The 25740-nt window shown below is 36.3% G+C and overlaps 2 protein-coding genes across 6 annotated transcripts; both read right to left on the minus strand.

Annotated features, from left to right (window-relative positions):
• Positions 1-388: 388 nt before the first annotated feature.
• On the minus strand, positions 389-7329 carry LOC110467260 (UPF0394 inner membrane protein YeeE-like). The gene is made up of 10 exons (XM_021524306.1): positions 6529-7329; positions 6062-6145; positions 5577-5734; positions 5123-5171; positions 4016-4118; positions 3516-3630; positions 2950-3073; positions 2213-2325; positions 1804-1955; positions 389-1128 (listed from the first exon to the last, which is right to left on the minus strand). The coding sequence occupies exons 1-10, from the start codon at positions 6713-6715 to the stop codon at positions 1017-1019; spliced, it is 1197 nt and encodes a 398-aa protein (XP_021379981.1). The 5' UTR covers positions 6716-7329; the 3' UTR covers positions 389-1016.
• Positions 7330-13109: 5780 nt separating this feature from the next.
• Positions 13110-25734, minus strand: LOC110467231 (threonine aspartase 1-like). 5 transcript variants are annotated; one of them, XM_021524248.1, is made up of 13 exons: positions 25628-25734; positions 25358-25425; positions 23252-23320; positions 22424-22544; positions 20869-20953; positions 19270-19349; positions 18719-18822; positions 18226-18375; positions 17799-17877; positions 16967-17080; positions 15443-15529; positions 15134-15207; positions 13110-13231 (listed from the first exon to the last, which is right to left on the minus strand). In XM_021524248.1, the coding sequence occupies exons 1-13, from the start codon at positions 25656-25658 to the stop codon at positions 13151-13153; spliced, it is 1143 nt and encodes a 380-aa protein (XP_021379923.1). In that variant the 5' UTR covers positions 25659-25734; the 3' UTR covers positions 13110-13150. The 5 variants fall into 5 exon arrangements, with proteins under 5 accessions (XP_021379923.1, XP_021379924.1, XP_021379927.1 ...); XM_021524249.1 differs by lacking the exon at positions 25358-25425 and having other exon boundaries at positions 25628-25707; XM_021524252.1 differs by lacking the exons at positions 15134-15207; positions 15443-15529.
• Between the last annotated feature and the right edge of the window lie 6 nt (positions 25735-25740).

The raw sequence follows: 25740 nt of genomic DNA on the forward strand, positions 1-25740 counted from the left end.
CATGATTTTTAATTGTAGATGACCAGAGATATTCATTAAACTTTTTTTTTTTTGACACTTGTTTCATAATTCTCATATGAAATGGAAACAAATGTAAAACTCTGTTATTACATAACCAAAAAGCCTTCTTACAAATATCAGTACAAACACATTTTTCACAGGATGACTTGAAATAAAACAAAAAAAGGCATTTTGAAAACATTTTTCATAATGTTGTTGAAGTCAAAATGATTTCATTGACATATTTAGTCAATAATGTCCAAGTGAGGTAATAACGAAGCTACTACAAATACTTTAATAACAAATTTGATTGCACTCGAAAATGAGCATATTACAATTGTAATGGTCATACATAAAACACAAAAACAAAGCTCAACAATAAATACAGAATAAATAGTATTTTATGGCAGTCTCAAGTAATCACATTAAACTCATTCACCCCTGAAATTTCATAATGAACTATTCCAACCTTTGAATTGGAAGAGTTCAAATGTGTCTTCATGGGTGAATGAGTTAAAGACACCTGATATAGTAATGGTCTATAGAATACCAAATTAAGCACTATTAATAATAGTTGTCATAAAATCTTAATACAGCAATCTCAATAATGATTCTATGATTTGCTTATAGCCATCACGACCAAATATTTCACATAGAATCCAACTTTTATTAATCATACCTGGTACATGTGTAATAGGAATGTTACAAAGTGAAATAATATCTGTAACAAACATGCTACAAACTTTCTGGTTCTCCAGAATAATACTGGGTAAGTCTACTGCTGTTTAATGTTCCTACTTAAACCCCTTTCTGAAAACGTTCAGGTTACCCTAACTTATTAATTACAGTATAAGCTTTCCATATGTAAATTAAAGTCATAGGACTTCAGATGATGTTGATGACCACTAAATAACCTTTTTCTGCCCCAGAACATTTTTTTAATTGTACCCAGTCTGAATCACACATTCCACATATTAAACAGTAGCTGCCAGATAAAGGATGTGAGTGTTGTTTCTTCAGGACATCAGCTGCAGGAGCTTGGCTGTCACAATGCCTCCAGAAAACAAAGATGCCACCGCTGCCATTGAAGTCATGTTGAGAAGGCCCACTCCAGAAAGTCCATGGCCACTGAAAAATCACTTATACTTTATACATATACCCTCATTTAAAAAAAATAAAAATGCAACCTTGAAAGTGTTTCAAGGTCATTGTCTGAACAAACTTGAAGTTGTAAAGACATTTTATGATAAGAACTATTAATATGGATAAAGAGGCATCATTGAGTGTTTTGAGGTATACATGTACTAAGCCAATTGACACAAGTCTATCAATCAAGAGGGATGAAGAAGCATAGCCAGTTTATACAGTATCAGGGTTACCCCGAGGGTATTTAGAAGAATCCTGTCAATGATACCATAGAAGGAGCACGAACAAGAAGCATATAGAACAAAGGGTATTGGTATTTGCATGATCTCTTACAATGTGACATCCTAGTTATCATTTTTTTCAAAAATAAAAACATATTATCCTCCTTCAATAATCAAACTGACGACATTTGTTATACAGGATTATCCATATCAAAACAGTAGTGTTTTTTTCTGGGGATTTTTGCGGCTGACAATGGGCCCAATTTCCAATTGAAACAATTTCACATTTATGCCAAAATCCAAAAATTTGCAGTTTACTTCTTTTAACAATTTCCTTCTCAAAATGGGACAAAAAAGCCCTATCCCAAATTAATGGGGGAAAAAACACTGACTGAGTAAAAAACCAAGTGTTGTTGGAATCAGATGCTTTACTCACCTTGTGCAGCCCCCAGCCATCCTGGCACCAAAGATAATCATGAGACCCCCTAGAGATGCTACACCAGGAGAAACACCCTCCACAGTACCATACTGGCCTGAAGCTGTAGCAGATAAATAGGATCCTAAGGCAGATCCTCCAATAAATACTACCTGGGGAAGATAATGACATCACAGGTAAATCAACATATACTGTATACAAACATGTATAAATTATTTGATACAATTTTTGCTGTAATTTTACTTATTTCAAAATTCAAAAAATCAAATTTGATCTTTGAGTAAAAATCTGGCTAAGAAGGGCAACTCTGATTTCTGATCTTTAAAACAATAAGATGCATCTTAATCAGATACAAGTCAGCATCATTTAAGCAATTCTTTACATATTTCAATAGATTTCATATACCAACCTGCCACCAATTGGCAATTCCTTTTTTGAACTTGGTGAAATAAGGTGATAGTTTCTTCATTGAGTTGTTGACAATTCCCTGTGACATCACAGTACAGTAGCACCTACTTCCTCCTGTATCAACAAATATGTATCAAAATGGACAGAAAATATTCAACTTAACAATATGTTTTCATGGTATAGTCATCAAATAAACTTCAGATTGACAAGTAACTGATACACCTTTTAACCTGTTGTAAAACAGGTATTTGGTTTATATAATACATAGAACATCCCCTGGAAGTTGTAATTACTTCTGACAGACATGCTTTAAGAAGTTTTGAAACACTTTGAGTGGTTATATATACCCTGTACCTGGAAAAATAAAACTGTGAGCTAGCATATTCAGGGACATAATAATAACATGCTAAACATGTTCCTACATCAAATGCTTATTCTATTTGGGCAATCTAATTGTGATTGTCAACTGAACAACAGGTTAACTATTTATTAGTTACATTGTGCCTGTATTCAATTTAGACAGCCTCTGTCCATGTATGACAAGTGAAAGCAATTTTAAAGTAATATTGTTATATACTTTAATATAATAATTGTATTAAATAATATCAAAAAGTCAAGTTAATTCTATATTTTATTATATTAAGTCTGTTAATGATAATGCTTACATTTAAAATCAAAACCTCTTAAACTCTGTGTGATTTTCATGTTTTCTAATTATATTTTTATGGTGATACAAACCTAAGGTATCGCCAAGTATCAGTACCAGAGGAACTTGGAGGCACCCAATCAAACTTCCACAGAGGTAGGGGTGCCAGCAGGGATTAGCTAGCACAGCCTTGCCAACTAAGTCAGATGAATGCACCTGTTTTAAGAATATAATGACATATACTAATGTACGTGTATACATGTATATGAAGTTTTACTTGTACACTATGATTTGTGTTTAAGTTTTCTCCCTTAAAATTATTTTTATACATTAAAACCATTATCAATCTTGTGTACCTTTTCAATCTGTCATCAAGTAGATAACAGCTAAACACCGTCTAAACTGACATTCAGAAAAGCTACATAATGTATACTAAAATTTTGACAGTGTGGAAATGCTCATGCTTTTATCAAGTCAATCTGCTGTTACAATGCAATGTCACCTGATAATGAAATGTGTCATCAATTAAATTCTTACACTTAGATATCAGAATTACAACCATGCCCACAGAAAATCAAGACATCCTATTCCCCTGAATACCTGGAGTCTTAAATGGATTAATTTTATCTCCTATACATAGGTATGTGAGAATACTTACTGCAATTTCATCATGCCATGGGTACATCATCTCAAGGGAAAAAACAACAATTCCCAGGATGGAGAATACAGGGAAAGAAACAATGAAGGGAGGCGAGCCCATCAGCTGGTACAAACTACAAAACACACACAAATGATCAATTGCTACCAGTATTCATATGATAGACTGATAAGTTCTTGGGATCAAATAATTTTTAAAGAAATAGTTTTACACTTGTTGTGCATGTATTAAGAGTTGTTATATAAATTTTCAAATAGTATAAATAATGTTCATTAGAATCATTCCTGTTAAGCAGTTGTATATTTCAAATAATATGGTACAAAAAGTACCATTACATTATGGTACTAAATTTCCATTTTGAATATGGCTTTATAAATTAAGATCATTTGACATATATATCACTTTGATTCATGTTGTATTATGGACTGGATCACATAACATCCTTACTGTAACCAAATCACTCTAACTTTGTATTTTGTTAAAAGCAACTGTCTACGTACAAGTGGTATTTGATAGGTGTGCTAGGTTTTGTCAAGTTGGTCACGTAAGGCTCCATTAGACCATAGAGTACTGTTCCTGCCAAAGCTCCAGCAAGTGTAAACACTACAAATAAAAGGTTAAACAGGCTTTCAGGTCTTAGACATCCTTGTGACAAATTCAAGAAAAATATAGAACCCCAAAAACTTGAGATGATAGTTAACCCCAAAAACTTGAGATGATAGGTCTATGTTATTGTAACATAGATTTCTACGTAACAGATCTACTTTAAGTTTATAGACCAGAGACCATGTCAGTTACCAAGAAAATTTAACTTGTCTATTTAGTTCTTGATAACATGAAATTCAGAAATAAGTGTTTGATAACATGAAATTCAGAAATATGCATAACTATAACAAATGAAAAATACTTTTACACAACATTTCCCCCTAAATGTTCAACTTACCATTGAATCATATACATCTGGAGTGAAGTGATTCCCATAGACATACATCATTTTTCATGGCTGTGTTTATCGTAAAGTTTGAACACGGCTATTGTATACCTTCATGGGACTCATTTCTCAGGTTCATGGTAAGTACATTAGAAAGGCCTTCATAAAGTTGTGTTTATTGTATTATCCACTGCAGGGTGTACAAATTCATGTCTCATATACTTCTGCAGGCAGATTTTGCAAAGTTTTACTTGCCGGAAAATATATTTCCATGGTAAAAAATAAATAAAATGTTTGTTTGTAAAATGGAAAATTATATATAACCAATTTGCAATGAAGACTAGTGTTGTGTTAAAGTGCCCACTTTCTTAATTAAGGCCGTAAAAATGTATAATTGGTAAGCTTAATAACAATTATAATATATATTATTTGTTTCAAAAATTATTACCTCTTTCATAATCATTTCTTAAATGTGATTTGAGCATTCAACAATTTGTAAAATGACTTATTTTAATGCAAGAACAAATTAAAGCATAACACATGCATAAATTAATGGGGGAAAATATCCATGTATCAACAGCCGTGAAACTATTAGTCTCCCCTATAAATTCTAGATGTTTGTGCTCTTGAGCATCAGATCCTAGACTTAAAGGCACAACATAACGTGAACTCTCACCTGCATTGTGAACACCAGCTCCAATCTGTATACCAACAAGGCCAGGACACTAGAAGTAAAAATTCACCAATTATTAGATGTACAAAACATAAAAAAAAGTATTCTCACAAAATTTAGTAGTGGTACCATACTATTAACACTGTTGACATGTATAGATGATAGTGAAACATATGACGGTCTATTTATTTTGTAATGGTGCAGCTAGTCATTTGCAAAGAACCACTATTCAAGATTCAGAAATGAATTCTCACTTTAAATTCTGGCTAACAATTTTGTACATATATATACGGTGTTAATTGCATGTGTCGAAGATTACAAATTTGTTCAGCCAAATAATCACAATACAACATATCCTACATGAATCAACGAATTGTGAAGCTAATTTGTATACATGTACCAGTTTAAATAAACTACATGGTCATTGTGTTGTCAAAGGGCCTAGATATTGTTTTACCGTTCCAACAACAGCCATCCCTGAGCCGAGGATGAAAGCTCCTATAGAGATTCCAAAGTAGCCCTTCTTGTTGATGCTTCCAACAAAAGCTGCTCGTGACAAAAGGTACTTCTTTCTTGTGAATGGAAGAATAGCAAGCACCGACAGGAAAAACATACCTATTAAAGAATAATTGCATTGTATGTTTTTCTATCAACGTGAAATTAAACAATCCTGTTTGGTTCTGTATTTAGCCAACCCATATATATATATATAAGTATATTGTCCACTTATTGGGTACTATCATTCATATAAAATAAATACTTCATTATCACTATAATACATGCATAATTTTCAATACAGTATCAACCAAACATAAAAATGTTCTTATCGAATTAAAACGTTGATTATTGATGCAAAAATATATTTTTCAAAAGATTTTTCAAAAGATTTTTTTCTAATTACACAGTATATGAAAGCCATAGTTAATCAAATATCATACTCACCAACAGTAAGTGATGTCAAAAACACCTTCATCATTATAAACTTGCGGAATAGCATCTGATTTGTAACAACTGCAGGCTCAAAAACTGCAACAAATATCATATTGACATAATAATAACACGAAAGTATCATCAAACACTCCTTGTAAAAACAAATATATCTAAGCTTACTGTAAGTTTATATGTATCTGATAAAAACAAAGCCTTGTCGTCTTAGATTTTTTTTATTAAAATAAAAGCCATGAAGTATTAAAAAGGTAGCCTATTAATTTATTCCTATAATACGGCCTATTTATGAAATAATGTTTTCTAAACACATTTTTTTCCTGTGGGTCAAGGGCGATAACTCCGCAACACTGCATATCACGTTTACATCTAGCCTATACTACATTGAATTAAGATGAGGAACACAACATAAATACTTTGTCATTTTATGACATACATAATAGGCCTAGCAACATATTAATTACCCCTTGATTTTTCAACTGCAATTCCAAAAACTAATCCACACAGTGCCGCAACGCTGCCTTTCAAAACGGTCATCAGGGAAAATCCATTTTCTTTGGAAGCCGGTGGCGTTGCTTCTAATCGTGAAAAGTTGGTCCCCATGTCTGTGCCGTTTGTCTGCGATCGTGTTCTAGGACGGGTTGATGCCATTTCGATAACTTTGAAATTCACCGCACACCGCCAATAAACATGGGAATGTGCCAGGCTCAATATCGTCGTCTTTTGTTTACACTGCGGATGACTTGCAGAAACAGATGGTGCGTGACGTATAGTTAAATCTTAAGGGCGCGAAAACTCAAAGTGTCTTTTGGCGACAGCATGTTCCTTTTGATTTCAGTAAAAAAATATTCTCAATTTTTAACGTTTTGGAGTCGTTGTCATTGGTAGAGCAATGGAGGCAGTTATCGACAGTCTAAGCTTCAAACATGTTTTTTCCAGTTTACCGTTTTGCGTAAATTATTTTATGATGGCATTTCGAAGAAGTCAGGAAACGTTCTCCATTTTCATCATCTGCAATAAGCGTACATGTGACGAATCGCAGGAGAAATCATTGTTTTGGTGGCATTAATGACAGGGGCAGTTATCGACAGGTGGAGGTAGTTATCGACAGCTAAATTAAAATGTTCATTATTTCTATTATTAATCTCATAATACATTCATTTGTTCTGACGTGTGTCCAATTGCTTAAAAAGGTATAAACATGTCAAGTGATATGTCAAGTCATAAATGTAAACAAACACGCTCCCTTTTCTACACGCATGCGCAAACAGTCACCGTCACAGCATTTTGATCAAACACATTTTCTGGTTCCCATTCAGTATGGTGTCCAACCCAAATTTCAAATTATTTTGATCCCCAGTGATGCATTCCAACAGCCCAAATTTTTTTTAATTATGATGCATTTTATCCAACAATGATAGAGATCAGAAATATAATTCAAGAAAACATAATTGAATCTTCTTAAAATAATCATTGGGGAAATGTTTTTAGGTTCTAATGTTCACAAGATAATTAGTTATATACCTCCCGCCTAACAGAACAATTTTCATCAACATTTAGTGCGGCAGTTACCGACAACCCTATTTCCGACCTTAACAATACCCCGGATGTAGATAATACGCTGACAAACGTTGCAGACACTTCATCGGAGTGAAGTTGGATTACACCATTAAAAATTGTGCCGAACCCCAAAAAGCAGTCAAAATAAATCTGCTGCACCCATTGCAATATTTGGAATCTTTATCTTTCTTTCTACTTCTAACTACCAAGGTAACTTTTATTTCCTAGCACCTTGCTTGGTAACACCTCACTTTTGGCCTAATGTTGAGCGTTCGCAGGTGAGGAAGGCAATGGGTTCTGTCAGGCTCGGACGATACCAAAGTCCTTAACAATGGTAGTTGTTATTCCCTGTTTAACGTTCAACATTGAGGGGAAAGGCAACATCTGGTTCACCCATCGTCAGTAATAATGTGACCGTGTGGAATGCTGTGCTGGGTGCCTTCGGCATGGTAATTCCAGTGAGATAGCACTATTAAGTCGGCATCAGATCCGCGCTATCCCAAGGAGGCAAGCATGCACGCCAACATGCCCTGTCTCCTGCATACACACACGCAAGCACGCATACACTACACACAAATCGGAGGCACTTCCTTAAATGACCTTAGCTGTTAATAGGACGTTAAACAAAATTAAACCAAACCAAACCTCAGCTGACCTCAGCTGGTCTCATACTTGCCAACTCTCCCTATTAATAGGAGGGAGACTACCGATTCAATAAGTGAACTTGCTAAACTTTTTAATTCCTTTTTATAATTCTTAGATGTAATGATTTCATCTGGGAGAACAACTGAAAATGTCAGTTTAAAGTGCTATTTTGTCTTTAGGGGGTAGTTCAAGTTACAGGGACCTAAGAATGTGGTACAGCTATATATTTAGACCTAAACTAAGGTGTTTAGAGTAATTTTACATGTTTTAGGGGTTTCAATCAACTTTCCGTAAAAATGCCACCCCAAATAAGTTTACAGTAAAACCTCCTTATATCGCCACCTTCTTTCCCCTGTGATTTTGGCTGTATAACAAGTTTAGCGGTATATCAGGTTTACAGTTTAAAACCAAGTGTTCACACACCAACTGAACTTATACTTTAAAAAATCATGATTTACTTCAGTATAGGTTTATTTTCAAAATTGTTATTTAATGTATCAAATTGATGAGCATGCAAAACATACAGCTGATTACCTGGTCAGTTGGCAGTCACATGTAACAATACAATGTACACATGTATGTAACAATCCTGTCCTCGGCATATACCTGCATGTACTCAATTTAAATTGGCGGTATTTGACGTTTGCTTTGGGAATATGATGGCGGATGGCGGTCATGCGGGTTTGCAAGCATTACAACATGTGCATTAACATTGGGGAAATCCGTAAATGAATGGCGGTTAATAATGCGGGTTTGGCGGTTTTATAAACGGGTGGCATTACAACAAGGTTTTTACTGTATATCATCATAGGGGTGGCATTTTTACCTAAAGTCGATCTCAACCCCTAAGATGTGTAAAATAACTCTCGACACCATAGTTTAGGTCTAAATATTGCTGTAACAAATTCTAAGATCCCTGTGGACTTGCCCTTATTATCATACAATTTCATAACCTCAAGAACATTGAGTACATGTATTTGTCATCCACCGTTTTTCCTTCATTATTTCATGTAATTCTTAATAACTTTTGCTTTTAAAGGAAATTTTACATTCCAAAAGAAACTTTCTTAATTCTTGAAGTATTCACCTGCAAATCTATATGTTACTATTTTTTAGCCTGTGGAATATTGCCTTGTCAAAATATTGTGACTTAAAACAGAATTTTTGGTGTAAAAATCTAGGTTGGTCTCTGATTTGTGTAGATCACTAGATTTTTTTTCTATTTAACTATTGTGTATAGATCTAGTTTAAAGCACTAATTCTTTCAATTCGTCTATACAAGGGTAAGATGACACTAAGGTCACAAATAGCAAGAGGCCCAGGGGGCCTGTATCACTCTCCTGGATAATAAGGCAACCATGAAAAATTATTCTTATTACATATAACAACTATTTGGCTCTGTCTCTCGGCAACACCTGCAGTCCCTCATGAGATCTCTTCCTTCTGTCCCTATGAATTGGGGTGGATTTTAAACATCAATTTCCCCTATTGGGCCTGCTCCCTAAAAGCAACCCTTTATTTATAAAAAATTAAGTCGCCTTTGCCCAAGGATGCTCTACACAGAATTAGGTTTAAATCCCTCCAAAGTAACTAAAAGAGAATGATTTTAAACATTTATTGCTATGTTCCCTCTAACTGGACCCTTATTCTTTGTTCCCAGGGAACCATACTATCTGTTTAAACAAATTGATGCTCTGGACCAAATTAACAGAAGAAGGATATTAAATATTAACCACAATTTATCCTATTGAACCCTACCCCTCTGCCCTAAGGGTGTGTGTGTAGTGGTGGTGGTGGTGGTGGTGGTGGAGGGGGGGGGGGCACGTACACCCTCTCTGTTTATACAAACATTTATTTGGATAAAATCACTCCAATGGTACAGAAGTTGAAGGAATTTTAAAGATTTAAACCTCAAATTCCCCTTTCGGGCCCCACCCCCACTCTGCACCCAGAGGGGCCACACCTGATTGTACAAAAAATAGTTCTCTTTCCCCAAAGATGCCCCAGGCCAAATTTGGATAAACCCCCTCCAATAGTACACTAGAAGGAGATTTAAACCCCAAATTCCCCTATTTGGCCCCGCCCCTCTGCACTAAGAGGGGTAACACCCTCCATTTATTCAAAATTTAGTCCCGTTTGCCCAAGGATATATTCCAGGCCAAATCCATAAAGCTGTTCAGGACTAGTAGCGTTTTAAAGGAAAAGTTTACGGACAACACTGTACGGCATAAGCTCACCATGGTCCTTTAGACTAGGCAAGCTAAAAATGACAATTATCGGATTCTAGAAATTAGCTCGCCCCTGCTTTATACAAAGGTAAAGGTGCAAATGAAGTTTCAGAATGCCTGCAATGTTTACAATATCTACTACCAGGTATATGATGTGTCCAAAAGACAACACACAAGTCTTATCCGACATCGGAAAAAACACCTTCTTTTTAAATTACCAATACATTCACAAGTGCATGTAGCTGATGTAGATCATGTGTACACAAGTGCATGTAGCTGATGTAGATCATGTGTACACAAGTGCATGTAGCTGATGTAGGTAGCTGATGTAGATCATGTGTACACAAGTGCATGTAGCTGATGTAGATCATGTGTACACAAGTGCATGTAGCTGATGTAGATCATGTGTACACAAGTGCATGTAGCTGATGTAGATCATGTGTACACAAGTGCATGTAGCTGATGTAGATCATGTGTACACAAGTGCATGTAGCTGATGTAGATCATGTGTACACAAGTGCATGTAGCTGATGTAGATCATGTGTACACAAGTGCATGTAGCTGATGTAGATCATGTGTACACAAGTGCATGTAGCTGATGTAGATCATGTGTACACAAGTGCATGTAGCTGATGTAGATCATGTGTACACAAGTGCATGTAGCTGATGTAGATCATGTGTACACAAGTGCATGTAGCTGATGTAGATCATGTGTACACAAGTGCATGTAGCTGATGTAGATCATGTGTACACAAGTGCATGTAGCTGATGTAGATCATGTGTACACAAGTGCATGTAGCTGATGTAGATCATGTGTACACAAGTGCATGTAGCTGATGTAGATCATGTGTACACAAGTGCATGTAGCTGATGTAGATCATGTGTACACAAGTGCATGTAGCTGATGTAGATCATGTGTACACAAGTGCATGTAGCTGATGTAGATCATGTGTACACAAGTGCATGTAGCTGATGTAGGTCACTGATGTAGATCATGTGTACACAAGTGCATGTAGCTGATGTAGGTAGCTGATGTAGATCATGTGTACACAAGTGCATGTAGCTGATGTAGGTAGCTGATGTAGATCATGTGTACACAAGTGCATGTAGCTGATGTAGGTAGCTGATGTAGATCATGTGTACACAAGTGCATGTAGCTGATGTAGGTAGCTGATGTAGATCATGTGTACACAAGTGCATGTAGCTGATGTAGGTAGCTGATGTAGATCATGTGTACACAAGTGCATGTAGCTGATGTAGGTAGCTGATGTAGATCATGTGTACACAAGTGCATGTAGCTGATGTAGGTAGCTGATGTAGATCATGTGTACACAAGTGCATGTAGCTGATGTAGGTAGCTGATGTAGATCATGTGTACACAAGTGCATGTAGCTGATGTAGGTAGCTGATGTAGATCATGTGTACACAAGTGCATGTAGCTGATGTAGGTAGCTGATGTAGATCATGTGTACACAAGTGCATGTAGCTGATGTAGGTAGCTGATGTAGATCATGTGTACACAAGTGCATGTAGCTGATGTAGGTAGCTGATGTAGATCATGTGTACACAAGTGCATGTAGCTGATGTAGGTAGCTGATGTAGATCATGTGTACACAAGTGCATGTAGCTGATGTAGGTAGCTGATGTAGATCATGTGTACACAAGTGCATGTAGCTGATGTAGGTAGCTGATGTAGATCATGTGTACACAAGTGCATGTAGCTGATGTAGGTAGCTGATGTAGATCATGTGTACACAAGTGCATGTAGCTGATGTAGGTAGCTGATGTAGATCATGTGTACACAAGTGCATGTAGCTGATGTAGGTAGCTGATGTAGATCATGTGTACACAAGTGCATGTAGCTGATGTAGGTAGCTGATGTAGATCATGTGTACACAAGTGCATGTAGCTGATGTAGGTAGCTGATGTAGATCATGTGTACACAAGTGCATGTAGCTGATGTAGATCATGTGTACACAAGTGCATGTAGCTGATGTAGATCATGTGTACACAAGTGCATGTAGCTGATGTAGATCATGTTGACATGTGTACCTCAGCACTTATTATTTCCCCTTTTTTTCTTAATTCAGTACTCATGATTTTCCTATAGTAATGTTTTATAATCTTCCAAAAAATGGTGGACAAAATGATGTTGTATATGAAATAAAATACAATGTCACATCATGTTACCATCATGTAAAAGGTCACCAAAAAGTGCAGAACCAGAGTATTACTGTTGGTCAATGATAAACTCTCTCAGAGGTAAAATATATATTTTTACAGTGACCTTCCTACATGTAACTTTTGTACACACATAATTTGTTTAGTGATCCTACATGAAAGAGTATAGGAGGAATGCTTTAGAATTTTAAGACAGACAAATGACACAGGCAAGCAAGGTTAAACAGACAAGGTGAATACTACTGTAAGCCACTTCCATATATGTTTACTTTATCTTATGAACTATTTCCATGGAAATTAATATTTGCAGAAAAAAATAAGATTTGAAATGAGCCTCCCTGCAAATTAATGCAAAATTAAAATGATTTCCAGCAGTATATCCCCCAGGGATATAAAATAACATAAGAGACAAGTCATATAAAACAGTCATTTATTAATATCACAATTATATTGTATCACAGAAACTGTGTGATTATGTCACAGAGAAAACTTTTCCCTCCATTTTAAACGATTTTCCTGCTTCACTGTTCTCTGGAAGTCTGGATACCAGTACCTAGAAAAGAATATTAAAAGTTGTAACGCTCTATAACAGTCCAGTTCACATTTCAAATTTAATTTGATTAATTTCATATATACGTTTGCCCTTACTTGGTTAAAACAGCAGTTCCAGGTAAATCATACTTTTTTTCTGGAAACTTTAGTCCAGTTATGTTGTGATCTTGCCCTTTGACCTTCCGCCTCAGATGGTATTGTACTGTCTCATTATGTCTAATTATATAAGTGAACATTTAAAGAAAGTCCTATCAAAATTATTCATTACCATCAACGAAGCAAGTGATTGATGTTTTAAATTGAGTGACATTTTTTTATGACTTTCATCTTTCAAAAGTTATAACTTTATACATGTATCTTACATACTGCTGAAGAAATACACACAAACCAAACGTAGGATATGACAGTATGGGATGAATAAAATTTGGGTGATACAATGTACATGTATTTCATTCGTGACATTGAGAAAATTCTTTAACTGAAATGACCTTGCAACATTAACCTTGGTCAAGTTGGACCTGAATCTTCATTTTTCTTCCTTAAGTCTAGATAAACATTTAGAGAAAGTCTTTTGATACAGCAATCCACTCCCCATTCAAGTAATATTCAAATGTAACCTTATGACCTTGCCTTTGGTGCTCAACCCTCATCCTTTACAGCCTATGTTTTGCTAAGCATCAATAAATATAACTTGAAAAATAGTAGCAAATGATATTATGCAATCCCAATCATTGGGAGACAGATCGGTTTTCTTAATTTTATTGTGTAGCAGACACATATTTTCCTCCATTTTCTCACACATACTGTCATATCCTTACCTTTGGTTTGTGTGTATCACTTCCCCAGTATCCAACACACATACTGTCATATCCTTACCTTTGGTTTGTGTGTATCACTTCCCCAGTATCCAACACACATACTGTCATATCCTACCTTTGGTTTGTGTGTATTACTTCCCCAGTATCCAACACACATACTGTCATATCCTACCTTTGGTTTGTGTGTATCACTTCCCCAGTATCCAACACACATACTGTCATATCCTACCTTTGGTTTGTGTGTATCACTTCCCCAGTATCCAACACACATACTGTCATATCCTACCTTTGGTTTGTGTGTATCACTTCCCCAGTATCCAACACACATACTGTCATATCCTACCTTTGGTTTGTGTGTATCACTTCCCCAGTATCCAACACACATACTGTCATATCCTACCTTTGGTTTGTGTGTATCACTTCCCCAGTATCCAACACACATACTGTCATATCCTACCTTTGGTTTGTGTGTATCACTTCCCCAGTATCCAACACACATACTGTCATATCCTACCTTTGGTTTGTGTGTATTACTTCCCCAGTATCCAACACACATACTGTCATATCCTACCTTTGGTTTGTGTGTATTACTTCCCCAGTATCCAACACACATACTGTCATATCCTACCTTTGGTTTGTGTGTATTACTTCCCCAGTATCCAACACACATACTGTCATATCCTACCTTTGGTTTGTGTGTATTACTTCCCCAGTATCCAACACACATACTGTCATATCCTACCTTTGGTTTGTGTGTATTACTTCCCCAGTATCCAACACACATACTGTCATATCCTACCTTTGGTTTGTGTGTATTACTTCCCCAGTATCCAACACACATACTGTCATATCCTACCTTTGGTTTGTGTGTATTACTTCCCCAGTATCCAACACACATACTGTCATATCCTACCTTTGGTTTGTGTGTATTACTTCCCCAGTATCCAACACACATACTGTCATATCCTACCTTTGGTTTGTATGTATTACTTCCCCAGTATCCAACACACATACTGTCATATCCTTACCTTTGGTTTGTGTGTATGACTTCCCCAGTATCCAACACATACACTGTCATATCCTACCTTTGGTTTGTGTGTATCACTTCCCCAGTATCCAACACACATACTCTCAGTTGTATGACCCCAGATCACCTCCACTGGAAGTACAACATATTTTCAAAGATGAAACATTTAATTTTGTGTTAAGATGATCATTTATCTTTTACATCATATTTCTTTTACTATAAAAAGACCATAAACAGATTGTACCTCTTTAAAAGAATCTGAGATTATAAAATTCTATAATTGTAAATTGAGGTGTCATATTTTAGCTGAAGATCAAGAACAAATTTCTTTTCATTCTAAATATATTTTCTGGATCAGTATACATACACATGATAGCTGAACCTTCTTCCTTGTCCTGTCTCAGTGCAAGTACCCCTCCCAACTTCTGTGTAACACTGGCTAGGTAGTCAGACTCTGTAACAGACAGTAGATAGTGCTACCATACTATACTCTAGACAGTGTTACCATACTACACTAAACACATAAGGCAGGGTTATTATTAGCTCACCTGGCACGAAGGGCCAAGTGGGCGTATGCCGTGGTGCGGCGTCCGGCGTCAATATTTTACTTTAAACAACTTCTCAATAACCAAAAGCCCTAGGGTGATGATATTTGGCCAGTAGCATGCTGGGATGAAGGGCTACCTAGTTTGTTCAAATGAATGCCCTTGACCCACTTTCAAGGTCACAGGGGTCAAATGTCTTAAAATCTTCAAAAAACTTCTTCTCAATAACCGAAAAGCCGAAGGTACTTATATTGGGGCTGTAGCATGCTGGGATAAAGGGCTACTAAGTTTGTTTAAATGAATAACCTTGATCCACTTTCAAGGTTACAGGGGTCAAATGTGTTAAAGTTTTTAAATGACTTCTTCTCAATAACCAAAAGGCCAAGGGTACTGATATTGGGCCTGTAGCATGCTGGGATGAAGGGCTACCAAGTTTGTTCAAATGAATGACCTTGACCCACTTTGAAGATCACAGGGGTCAAATGTGTTAAAATCTTCAAACGACTTGTTCTTAATAACCAAAAGGCCCAGAGTACTGATATTGGGCCTGTAGTATGCTGGGATGAAGGACTACCAAGTAAATGACCTTCACCCATATTCAAGGTCACAGTGGTCAATAAATGTTTAAATCTTTATATGATTTGTTCTGTATAACCAAAAGTTCCAGGGTAATGATATTTTGCCAGAAGCATGCTGGGTTGGAAGACTATAAACTCTGTTCAACCTAATGTCCTTGTTGGACGTTCAAGGTCACAGGCGTCATATGTGGTAAATCTTTTAATAGGTTCTTATGAATCAAACACTGATATTCTGCCAGTAGCTGTATTTAAGTCCACTTTTAAGATTACAAGTGTGAGATTAATATCAGGTGAGCGATGCAGGCCCATTGGGCCTCTTGTTACACTATATGGTACCTTCCTATAAAAAGGTCACAGAAGGCAGTGCTGACCCCCAGACTATATGATACATACCTAGAAAGTGGTCACAGAAGGTAGTGCTGACTCCCAGACTATACTATATGATACCTACCTAGAAAGTGGTCATGGAAGGCAGTGCTGACCCCCAGACTATATGATACCTACCTAGAAAGTGGTCACAGAATGCAGTGCTGACCCAGAGACTATATGATACCTACCTAGAAAGTGGTCACAGAAGGCAGTGCTGACCCCAGACTTTATGATACCTACCAAGAAAGTGGTCACAGAAGGCAGTGCTGACCCCCAGACTATATGATACATACCTAGAAAGTGGTCACAGAAGGCAGTGCTGACCCCCAGATTATATGATACCTACCTAGAAAGTGGTCACGGAAGGCAGTGCTGCCCCCCAGATTATATGATACCTACCTAGAAAGTGGTCACGGAAGGCAGTGCTGACCCCCAGACTTCCACTGTCCTGTGTCTGTACACACTCGGCACACTTCTGGGCAAACAGGGTTCGCATCAGGTGTTCTCCACTTCCTGTCAACATGTCAACAGTGGAATCTTACATATTATGGTACATATTATTTGTAGTGTGAAATCTCTATAACTCTATTAGCTTTAATGTAATGATATGAACGGGGTACAGATGTTTCGGTACTTGTTTAAGATGTTTCCGTACTTTCCAAAAGTTGTTTTGATGTTAAAAATAGACACTTTGACTAACATCTTCTCTAGATTTTTGTGTCCTGTGTGTTGCTGATTAAACATTTTAAGATTTTCTGCATTTTCCGTCTTCACAAAAAAGAACTGAAACATTCTATTCTTTAAAACTTCAACAGTTTGTACTGAAACGACTAAAATTCATATAAACAGGTTTTCTAGTTCAAATGAATTATGTATTTCTTTTACAGAAAGAATACATGGTAACAAGCTTAGATTTGAATGAATTTATAGATATATTAGAGTTTACTAGTATGTGTTTATAAAAATGAAAACCAAAATTTAATACCTGGGTACCAAATTCAAAAATCAGTTAATCATTAAATCTCACATAGCTTTGAATGTACAGTTTACAATGTGTGATTTTTTTGTGATAATGTGTTTTTTTCGAGTACATGTATAACTTTTATAATTACACTGTATTGGAATAAGTTGATTTGTGGAAACACATACATGCGTAAATATTTCTAGTAAAATAATTCTCTTCAGATCATATTTATGATGACTTATTATTGACAATGTTTTATATAATTACCTGATGTTGCAACGGCCACCCCTGCCTTTTTGTCAGATTTCCAGTTGTGCGCCCAGCATCCTGCACCGTACATGGCAGCCTGCAAAAAAAGAAATTCTTTCAGACATTTTTTCTTCAAAATATGCTAACCAGAATGATTTCACTCTGTACATTAAACATTTCTACATTACTTTACCTTGCAATTATCTATTTCATTTCATTGCTTTTCTCAACCTGTTATACATCTCTTGTGAAGCTAAATAGCTGACAACCACTGTAGTGCTTGTAGCCTACTCTTATTTGGACATTTTCTGAGGTTTCTTTTTTATTTGAATTGAATCGTGAGTCTTGAATGCCATCTGAGGGACTACAGGTAACAAGTGCTCTATGAATGGGCCGAAGTTTGTGTGAGTATTCCCATCAGATTCTGTGGACTAAGAGTACTTACAGGGCCAAGTCTACCGGAGTGTTTCAGCGAGATACCCCCACTAGACACAGCAGCAGACATGTTTCCTTCAGAATCCATGGCAACAGCTCCTACAGTATCCTGAACATCTTCACTGATGCAAGGAAGAGGTGTATCTTCCTCATTACAGGCCTGAAATATTTCCATTGTCAAGTTTTCATTTTATCTAATGCCATGTGTAATATATCATCAATTAAAATGTAATTAAGCACAGTAACAAGCTTCATAAATAAAGAAAATTGGATATTTGTATAAGGTATACTACATTATACAAGTATACTGTATTATAAAGGTATATCATATTACCTTATGCAGTTTTCCTATATTACCTTGATTTTACTGGGTTTATATTTTACTCTTTCCTGTTCAACTAAACATATAAATCCTATAACTAAACACTGACTAATGTTGGCAAATTTAGATAACATATATTACACAGACACAATCATGTCAGCTGCTCTGGACACTAACTGACCTTGGAAGAAGGTACAGTCAGCCATTTTGCTCTCTTCCTCCTCATTCTTTCCTCATGTTGCTCTAGTTTCCTTTTGTGGGAAGCATAAGTTTTCAATGAGGAATCTGTAAACAATTTTTAACATTATATATGACACTGTACAATACTGATATCATTCTATTGGGAACATTACATTTAGGTATATTTGAGACATTTATCTATGATTCGTCCTTCTTCTGATTAAGTAGGTAGAGCTGCACAATATGTATTATACAGTCATAAACTATTGGAAGTGTTAAATACTTCACAGTATATCTTACTTTTACAACATGATTGCAGAATACATATATCAGCAGAATTTCCTAAAGCGAAATAATTCTATAATCATCACTTAAATCTGCTTCCACAAGTTACAATATGAAATTTTAAGAGAGCTGACAATGTCTATGGGGAGACAACTTCCTGTAACCAAAACTAATTTTGTAAAATAAGTTTTAAGTTTATTCCTAAAATGTAATAAAAAATTCAGACAGAAACGTATATCTTTGTATAAACTATTGATGTTACTCTACCTGTTTTCAGTTGTTTGTTTTCGATCAGCTCGACTCCATTATCCTGTGCCCATTTGCGTGCTCCTTCACCAACTAACACACTGTCAAATAATATAACAAGGACAACAGAGATAAGTATAAAATGATGAACATGGGTTGCCTGTTTCAACTTTATATATAATTATTTAAAATAGGTTTTTGCTGATTTCCATGAATTGTTTTAACTACATTGGGTATCAAGTAACCCACCGGTAAATAATGTAGCAAGTATGACATGTACAATGAATAGGGGTTGATGGGTTCAGGTTGTTATACATATTTTTGTTTATTTAAATATTGGTTCCTGCTGATTTCTTTTCTGACTTTTTTGGGTATCAACTAACACTCTGTCAATTATTGTAACAACTGTAACTTGCAAAATATGAGTTGCATGTGTTTCAATATTTTACACATACATTTCATACATTGATAACTACATGGCATCAACTTACAATGACAGATACAATACAGAGTAGTACATATAGAGTAATTTTATTTCAATTTGATAATTTTCACAATTTCGTCTTGATACCGGTAGGTTGTAAGCTGTTCTAGGGACATGGAATTCTATGCGTAGAGACAGACTGAGGACAATTCTACTTCACAACATGCAGAATGAATTATGTCTGCATAAAAAGTAGGAAAGGTAAAATGTGTTTGACACATTTGTTAAACTCATTGCTACCTGCAGGTTGATCAGTCAATCACACTAGTAAAGTAACCTCAGACTTGAGAGGGGTGGTTAACAGTGATTAACAATTCTTTCCTGTGAAATGTTTGATTAAAAATAAACCTTATACATTTCACAACAATTATGAAATAAGTTTTTCAACTTATAATAATCACTCTTGTTGGTCCGGATGTTAGAGCACATTTGATTGATCAGAGTCACCATTAGATGCCCTGTTTGAGCTAAATTGATCAATTAAATCAGACAAAAATAAAAAGTCTATAATGGGGTCTTCCCCGAATACCAACTCTGCTTAAAATCACATGTTTACATAGGTGGTCAGTTGTAATGATAGTGAGTTAGAGTCTATTGCAGTAAAGTGTACAGGTAAATTGCACAGGTAAATCAACCTCTGATAACTAATCAGATAATCAATAGCTGCTAATAATTGCAAAATAATCATTAATATTTAGAGTTTCGATCCCAAGATGTTCTTCTGATAACTAATCAGATAATCACTAGCTGCTAATAATTGCAAAAGAATCAATAATATTTAGAGTTCCGATCCCAAGCTGTTAAATGGGTAATGTATAAAACAGCAGCACACTTTGGAGAATTATCATATTTCGCTCTGTACTTGGAAAAATCAACTTCTTTACTCAGTGAATGTGAATTATGTATTCAGAATACGTCATCGTTTTAGTTAAACTTGTACTTTCAGACTTGTGTGATTTCTCTTATAATCATTGTGATATAAAACTTATACTTATTTTCAGATTTGTGTGAACTTGTGTGACTTTGTCTGTTATTGTGTGCTTTGATACATCACACAGTACGAGAGTGTCTTATAATAAGAAATGCCTAACAATTTTTTTTCTGTATACTAATACTATCATTACATTTGACTTTACCTTGGAGGTAATCTTCCAAGAGACAGACATCCTTTCTTTTGTTCATCAAGTAAAGATCTGGCTACAAGAATAGGATTTTTCACACCTGAAAAATAGGTATATTTATATAACACAAGGATCTACCGGGTAATTGTCATTTATATGCAAAATATGCATTATTGATATGGGTCAATTATTACCTGTAACACAGCCAACCTCTCCATACAACAGTCACCTTCCCTCCACCATACTGGTGTCCCCTTCCCTGACCAATGTCAATTATTACTTGTAACACAGCCATCCCCTCCATACAACAGTGACCTTCCCTCCATCATACTGGTGTTATATTCCCTGTCTAATGTCAATTATTACCTGTAACACAGCCAACCCCTCAATACAACAGTCACCTTCCCTCCATCATACTGGTGTTACATTCCCTGTCTAATGTCAATTATTATCTGTAACACAGCCAACCTCTCGATACAACAGTCAACTTCCCTCCATCATACCGGTGTTATATTCCCTGTCTAACGTCAATTATTACCTGTAACACAGCCAACCCCTCGATACAACAGTCACCTTCCCTCCATCATACCGGTGTTATATTCCCTGTCTAATGTCAATTATTACCTGTAACACAGCCAGCCCCTCCATACAACAGTGACCTTCCCTCCATCATACTGGGGTTACATTCCCTGTCTAATGTCAATTATTACCCGTAACACAGCCAGCCTCTCCATACAACAGTCGCCTTCCCTCCGCCATACTGGTGTCCCCTTCCCTGACCAATGTCAATTATTACTTGTAACACAGCCATCCCCTCCATACAACAGTCACCTTCCCTCCATCATACCGGTGTTACATTCCCTGCCTAATGTCAATTATTACCTGTAACACAGCCAACCCCTCAATACAACAGTCACCTTCCCTCCATCATACCGGTGTTACATTCCCTGTCTAATGTTAATTTTTACCTGTAACACAGCCAACCTCTCCATACAACAATCATCTTCCCTCCATCATACTGGTGTTACATTCCCTGTCTAATGTCAATTATTACCTGTAACACAGCCAACCTCTCCGTACAACAGTCACCCTCCCTCCATCATACTGGTGTTACATTCCCTGTATAATGTCAATTATTACCTGTAACACAGCCAACCCCTCCATACAACAGCCACCTTCCCTCCATCATACTGGTGTTACATTCCCTGTCTAATGTCAATTATTACCTGTAACACAGCCAACCCCTCCATACAACAGCCACCTTCCCTCCATCATACTGGTGTTACATTCCCTGTATTATGTCAATTATTACCTGTAACACAGCCAACCCCTCCATACAACAGCCCCCTTCCCTCCATCATACTGGTGTTACATTCCCTGTATTATGTCAATTATTACCTGTAACACAGCCAACCCCTCCGTACAACAGTCACCCTCCCTCCATCATACTGGTGTTACATTCCCTGTCTAATGTCGATTATTACCTGTAACACAGCCAGCACCTCCATACAACAGTGACCTTCCCTCCATCATACTGGGGTTACATTCCCTGTCTAATGTCAATTATTACCTGTAACACAGCCAGCACCTCCATACAACAGTGACCTTCCATCCATAATACTGGCATCACATTCCACCTCTCCCTCTAATGTCAGGCTAGACCCAGTGCCTGCGTTAGTCAGAGGGCAGTTCTGAAAATAGCAGCCAATCTCATTTATTAGCTTTTATCTATCAATTCAACAACACTTTTTGGCAATTATTAATGACTGTGAGGGATCTTTATATTAGCATAGGGTTACATGCCATTTGAATCTGTTATACAGTTAAAATTTGATTTAGATTTGTGTGGAACCTATCAATTTAAAGAGCAAATACATTCATGATTTGGTATATCTATTAGTAGAAGTGATAGCTATCATTTGAAATATCAAATTAAACTTAAAGCCATTCACATAACATGTTGCTAATACACAGTACCTAAATTCATGAAATAATATGACTAACTAATGTAAAATAACAATTAAAAGATGGAATCATAATTTAAATGTACAAATATTAATTATCCTATTCTTCATTAGTTGCAATGTTTATTTATACAATTCACAACAATGCCAGACAGAGCTTATAAGTTGAAAGCAACTGACAGTTTTCTTCCTCTTACAATTTAATATTTTATTTGTTGCAATTTTGCATGATGTTCCATTTTGTATTTTTGAATTTTTACGATCAACTAGTGTCAGTTTCCAGGACTCATAATATTCACTGTACTTATTTTATACAGTATACCTTTATAATACAACTTTACTTTAGGCATGTTCATAACAATGAGAAAAAGTTAGAAAAATTAGGACCTTATATCAGCTTTAGTAACAAATATAATTAATAAGTTTTGACAAACCTCAAGGGAGATAACTGCAGCCATGACTGCTTCCAGAGATGAAGCTCCAGTTGTCAGTACTCCATGTGCCTTAATGTACAGATGAAATAAAAAGTATGGAAATGTTTTTGTATGTTTTTGTCGCAGATCTATACATGGTTTTAAACAAGAGGCCCAGGCGCTCACCTGTTTATTTAAGCAATCATGGCACAATCTTTACATTTGCTCTGTAATGCCAATTTGTAACCACTTCAGAAATGTAGGTTAAGAACTTGGAAGCGTTACTATGGAGACTTTATAATTCATAAAGAATTGAGGTTGTTACTTTTACTAGCACATTAGTTGAGTTGGAGATAAAAAGTATGTGATGGCTGTTCATTTGTCGAATTGTCTTTTAAATTTTGCTCCTCAATGCCCAATAACAAATGTTAAAGATATAAAGTGAAAGCTCAGTAACTGATGAAGATTTCAATATAAGCGTTAAAGTGACTGGGGAGGTAATGTGCATATTTTTGTTGTACTGTGTCGGTAAATTATTTTTGGATCATGTCTATTGATCATAAGACTACATGTAGATATGCGAAGTTGTGCAGTTTATACCAGTGTGAGAAATTGGACTTTATTCTATCATACCCTGCAAGTAGGGCGTAAGAATTGTACCTGCTGCCCCCATTGCATGATCGAAAGAGGCGACTAAATTTGGGACACAAATATACTGCAGCCCCCCAAAACACACACACACTCACTACATGCATGCATCTTGCACACAGGGGTGCAGGCCGTCCTTAACGGTCCACAGGCGCCTGAAGACCCTATTCCACGGGAAGATCGTTTCTTTTTTTTTTAATAACATCCTCATTAATTTACAATAGTTCTAAAACTTCCTGTGGTGTGCAATTATTGGATTTCTTTATTGAAATCAAATATGGAAGATCTTGCCTATTGTATTTATTTCCTATATAAACAATACCAAACTTTACCCCCTCCCCAAAGGCAAGCGAGGGACCTGGGGCACAGGAAAATTACAAAGTATATAAATCACTCGAAGGCCTTTACAACTATGAGTAGTATTTGATACTAGCATTTCTGTAACTGCAGAAGAAGATTTTTGAAATTTGCCTCCTTTTTCACCCCAAACCAAGCCCCCTAGGGGGTCAGGGTCACAAAAATTATACCAGCAGACCTTCCTCCTCTAACAAGTATTTCTGTCAAATATGAGCAAACTCCATTCAAAACATTGGAAGATATGGCCTATCATTTTTGTAACTAGAGAAGAAGATTTTTGAAATGTTCGCAAATTTCTCCCCTTTTTGGCCCCTAACTCAGCCCCCCTAGGGGGTCAGACTCATAAATATTATACCTGCAGACCCCCTCCCCCTAACAAGGCAAACGGGGGCCCTGAGAGACATGAAAATCACAAATTGTATAAACAACCCAAAGGCCTTTACAGCTATGAGTAGTATTTGATTCTAGCATTTCTACAACTCGAGAAGAAGATTTTTTAAATTTCCCTAAATTCCCCCCCCCCTTTTCGGCCCCTAACTCAGCCCCCTAGGGGGGCAGGCTCACATAATTTATACCAGCAGACCCTCCTCCCCTAATAAGTATTTCTCTCAGATATGAACAAATTATTTTCAAAACAATGGAAGATTTGGCCCGTCATGTCTATTTCCTATCAATCTGATTAAAATCATCTGTTACATGGCTTCGTTAACTTTGTACTTGTAACAGATGATTTTAATCAGATTGATTTCCTATATAAACTATACTAAATTTTACCCCCTCCTCAGGGGCAAACGGGGGCCCTGGGAGAAATGAAAATCACAAATTTTATAAACCATCCAAAGGCCTTTACAGCTATGGGTAGTATTTGATCCTAGCATTTTTATAACTAAAGAAGATTTTTAGAATTTCCCAAATCCCCCCCCCCTCCTTTTTAGCCCCTAACTCAGCCCCCTAGGGGAGGCAGGCTCACAAATTTTGTTGTTTGTATGGCCAAGTTCTCAATCAAGTCCCTGGGTTATAATTTGCATTTTGAACATTGTAACCCCCATGCATCAGCCCATTGTAACTGAATGACAATGTTAATGTCACAATTCAAATTTAGGTACAAATTATATAAATCACCTTAGAACATGCTTCAGCACAAGCTTTCTTGTACTCTGATTCCCGGTCCCTGGAGTGGTAGCCTGCACCTGAGGATGAAATAAGTGTATGCATATGGTTTCTAAAGTGTATAAATCTGTAAATGTCGTATGACTTTTCCCAACAAGCACTAAGCTGTTACAATTGTGTAATACAGAATATTATTTATTTAACCTCGTCACTTCTCTGTCAATATCTGGGATTATTTATAGTTTGTTAATAACAGTGATTACCATTACTATGCATACTCACCTGCATGAACAGCAATGAAGACTCCAGTCATCGTTTTAGCATAAACAAAACACACGTGTTGTGAAAGGTCGCGGATCGTCAATTTTTGAACCGGAAGGGAAATCCCAGGAACA

This window comes from Mizuhopecten yessoensis, unplaced genomic scaffold (assembly GCF_002113885.1).
Source record: "Mizuhopecten yessoensis strain PY_sf001 unplaced genomic scaffold, ASM211388v2 scaffold11167, whole genome shotgun sequence".
Classification (NCBI taxonomy): domain Eukaryota; kingdom Metazoa; phylum Mollusca; class Bivalvia; order Pectinida; family Pectinidae; genus Mizuhopecten; species Mizuhopecten yessoensis.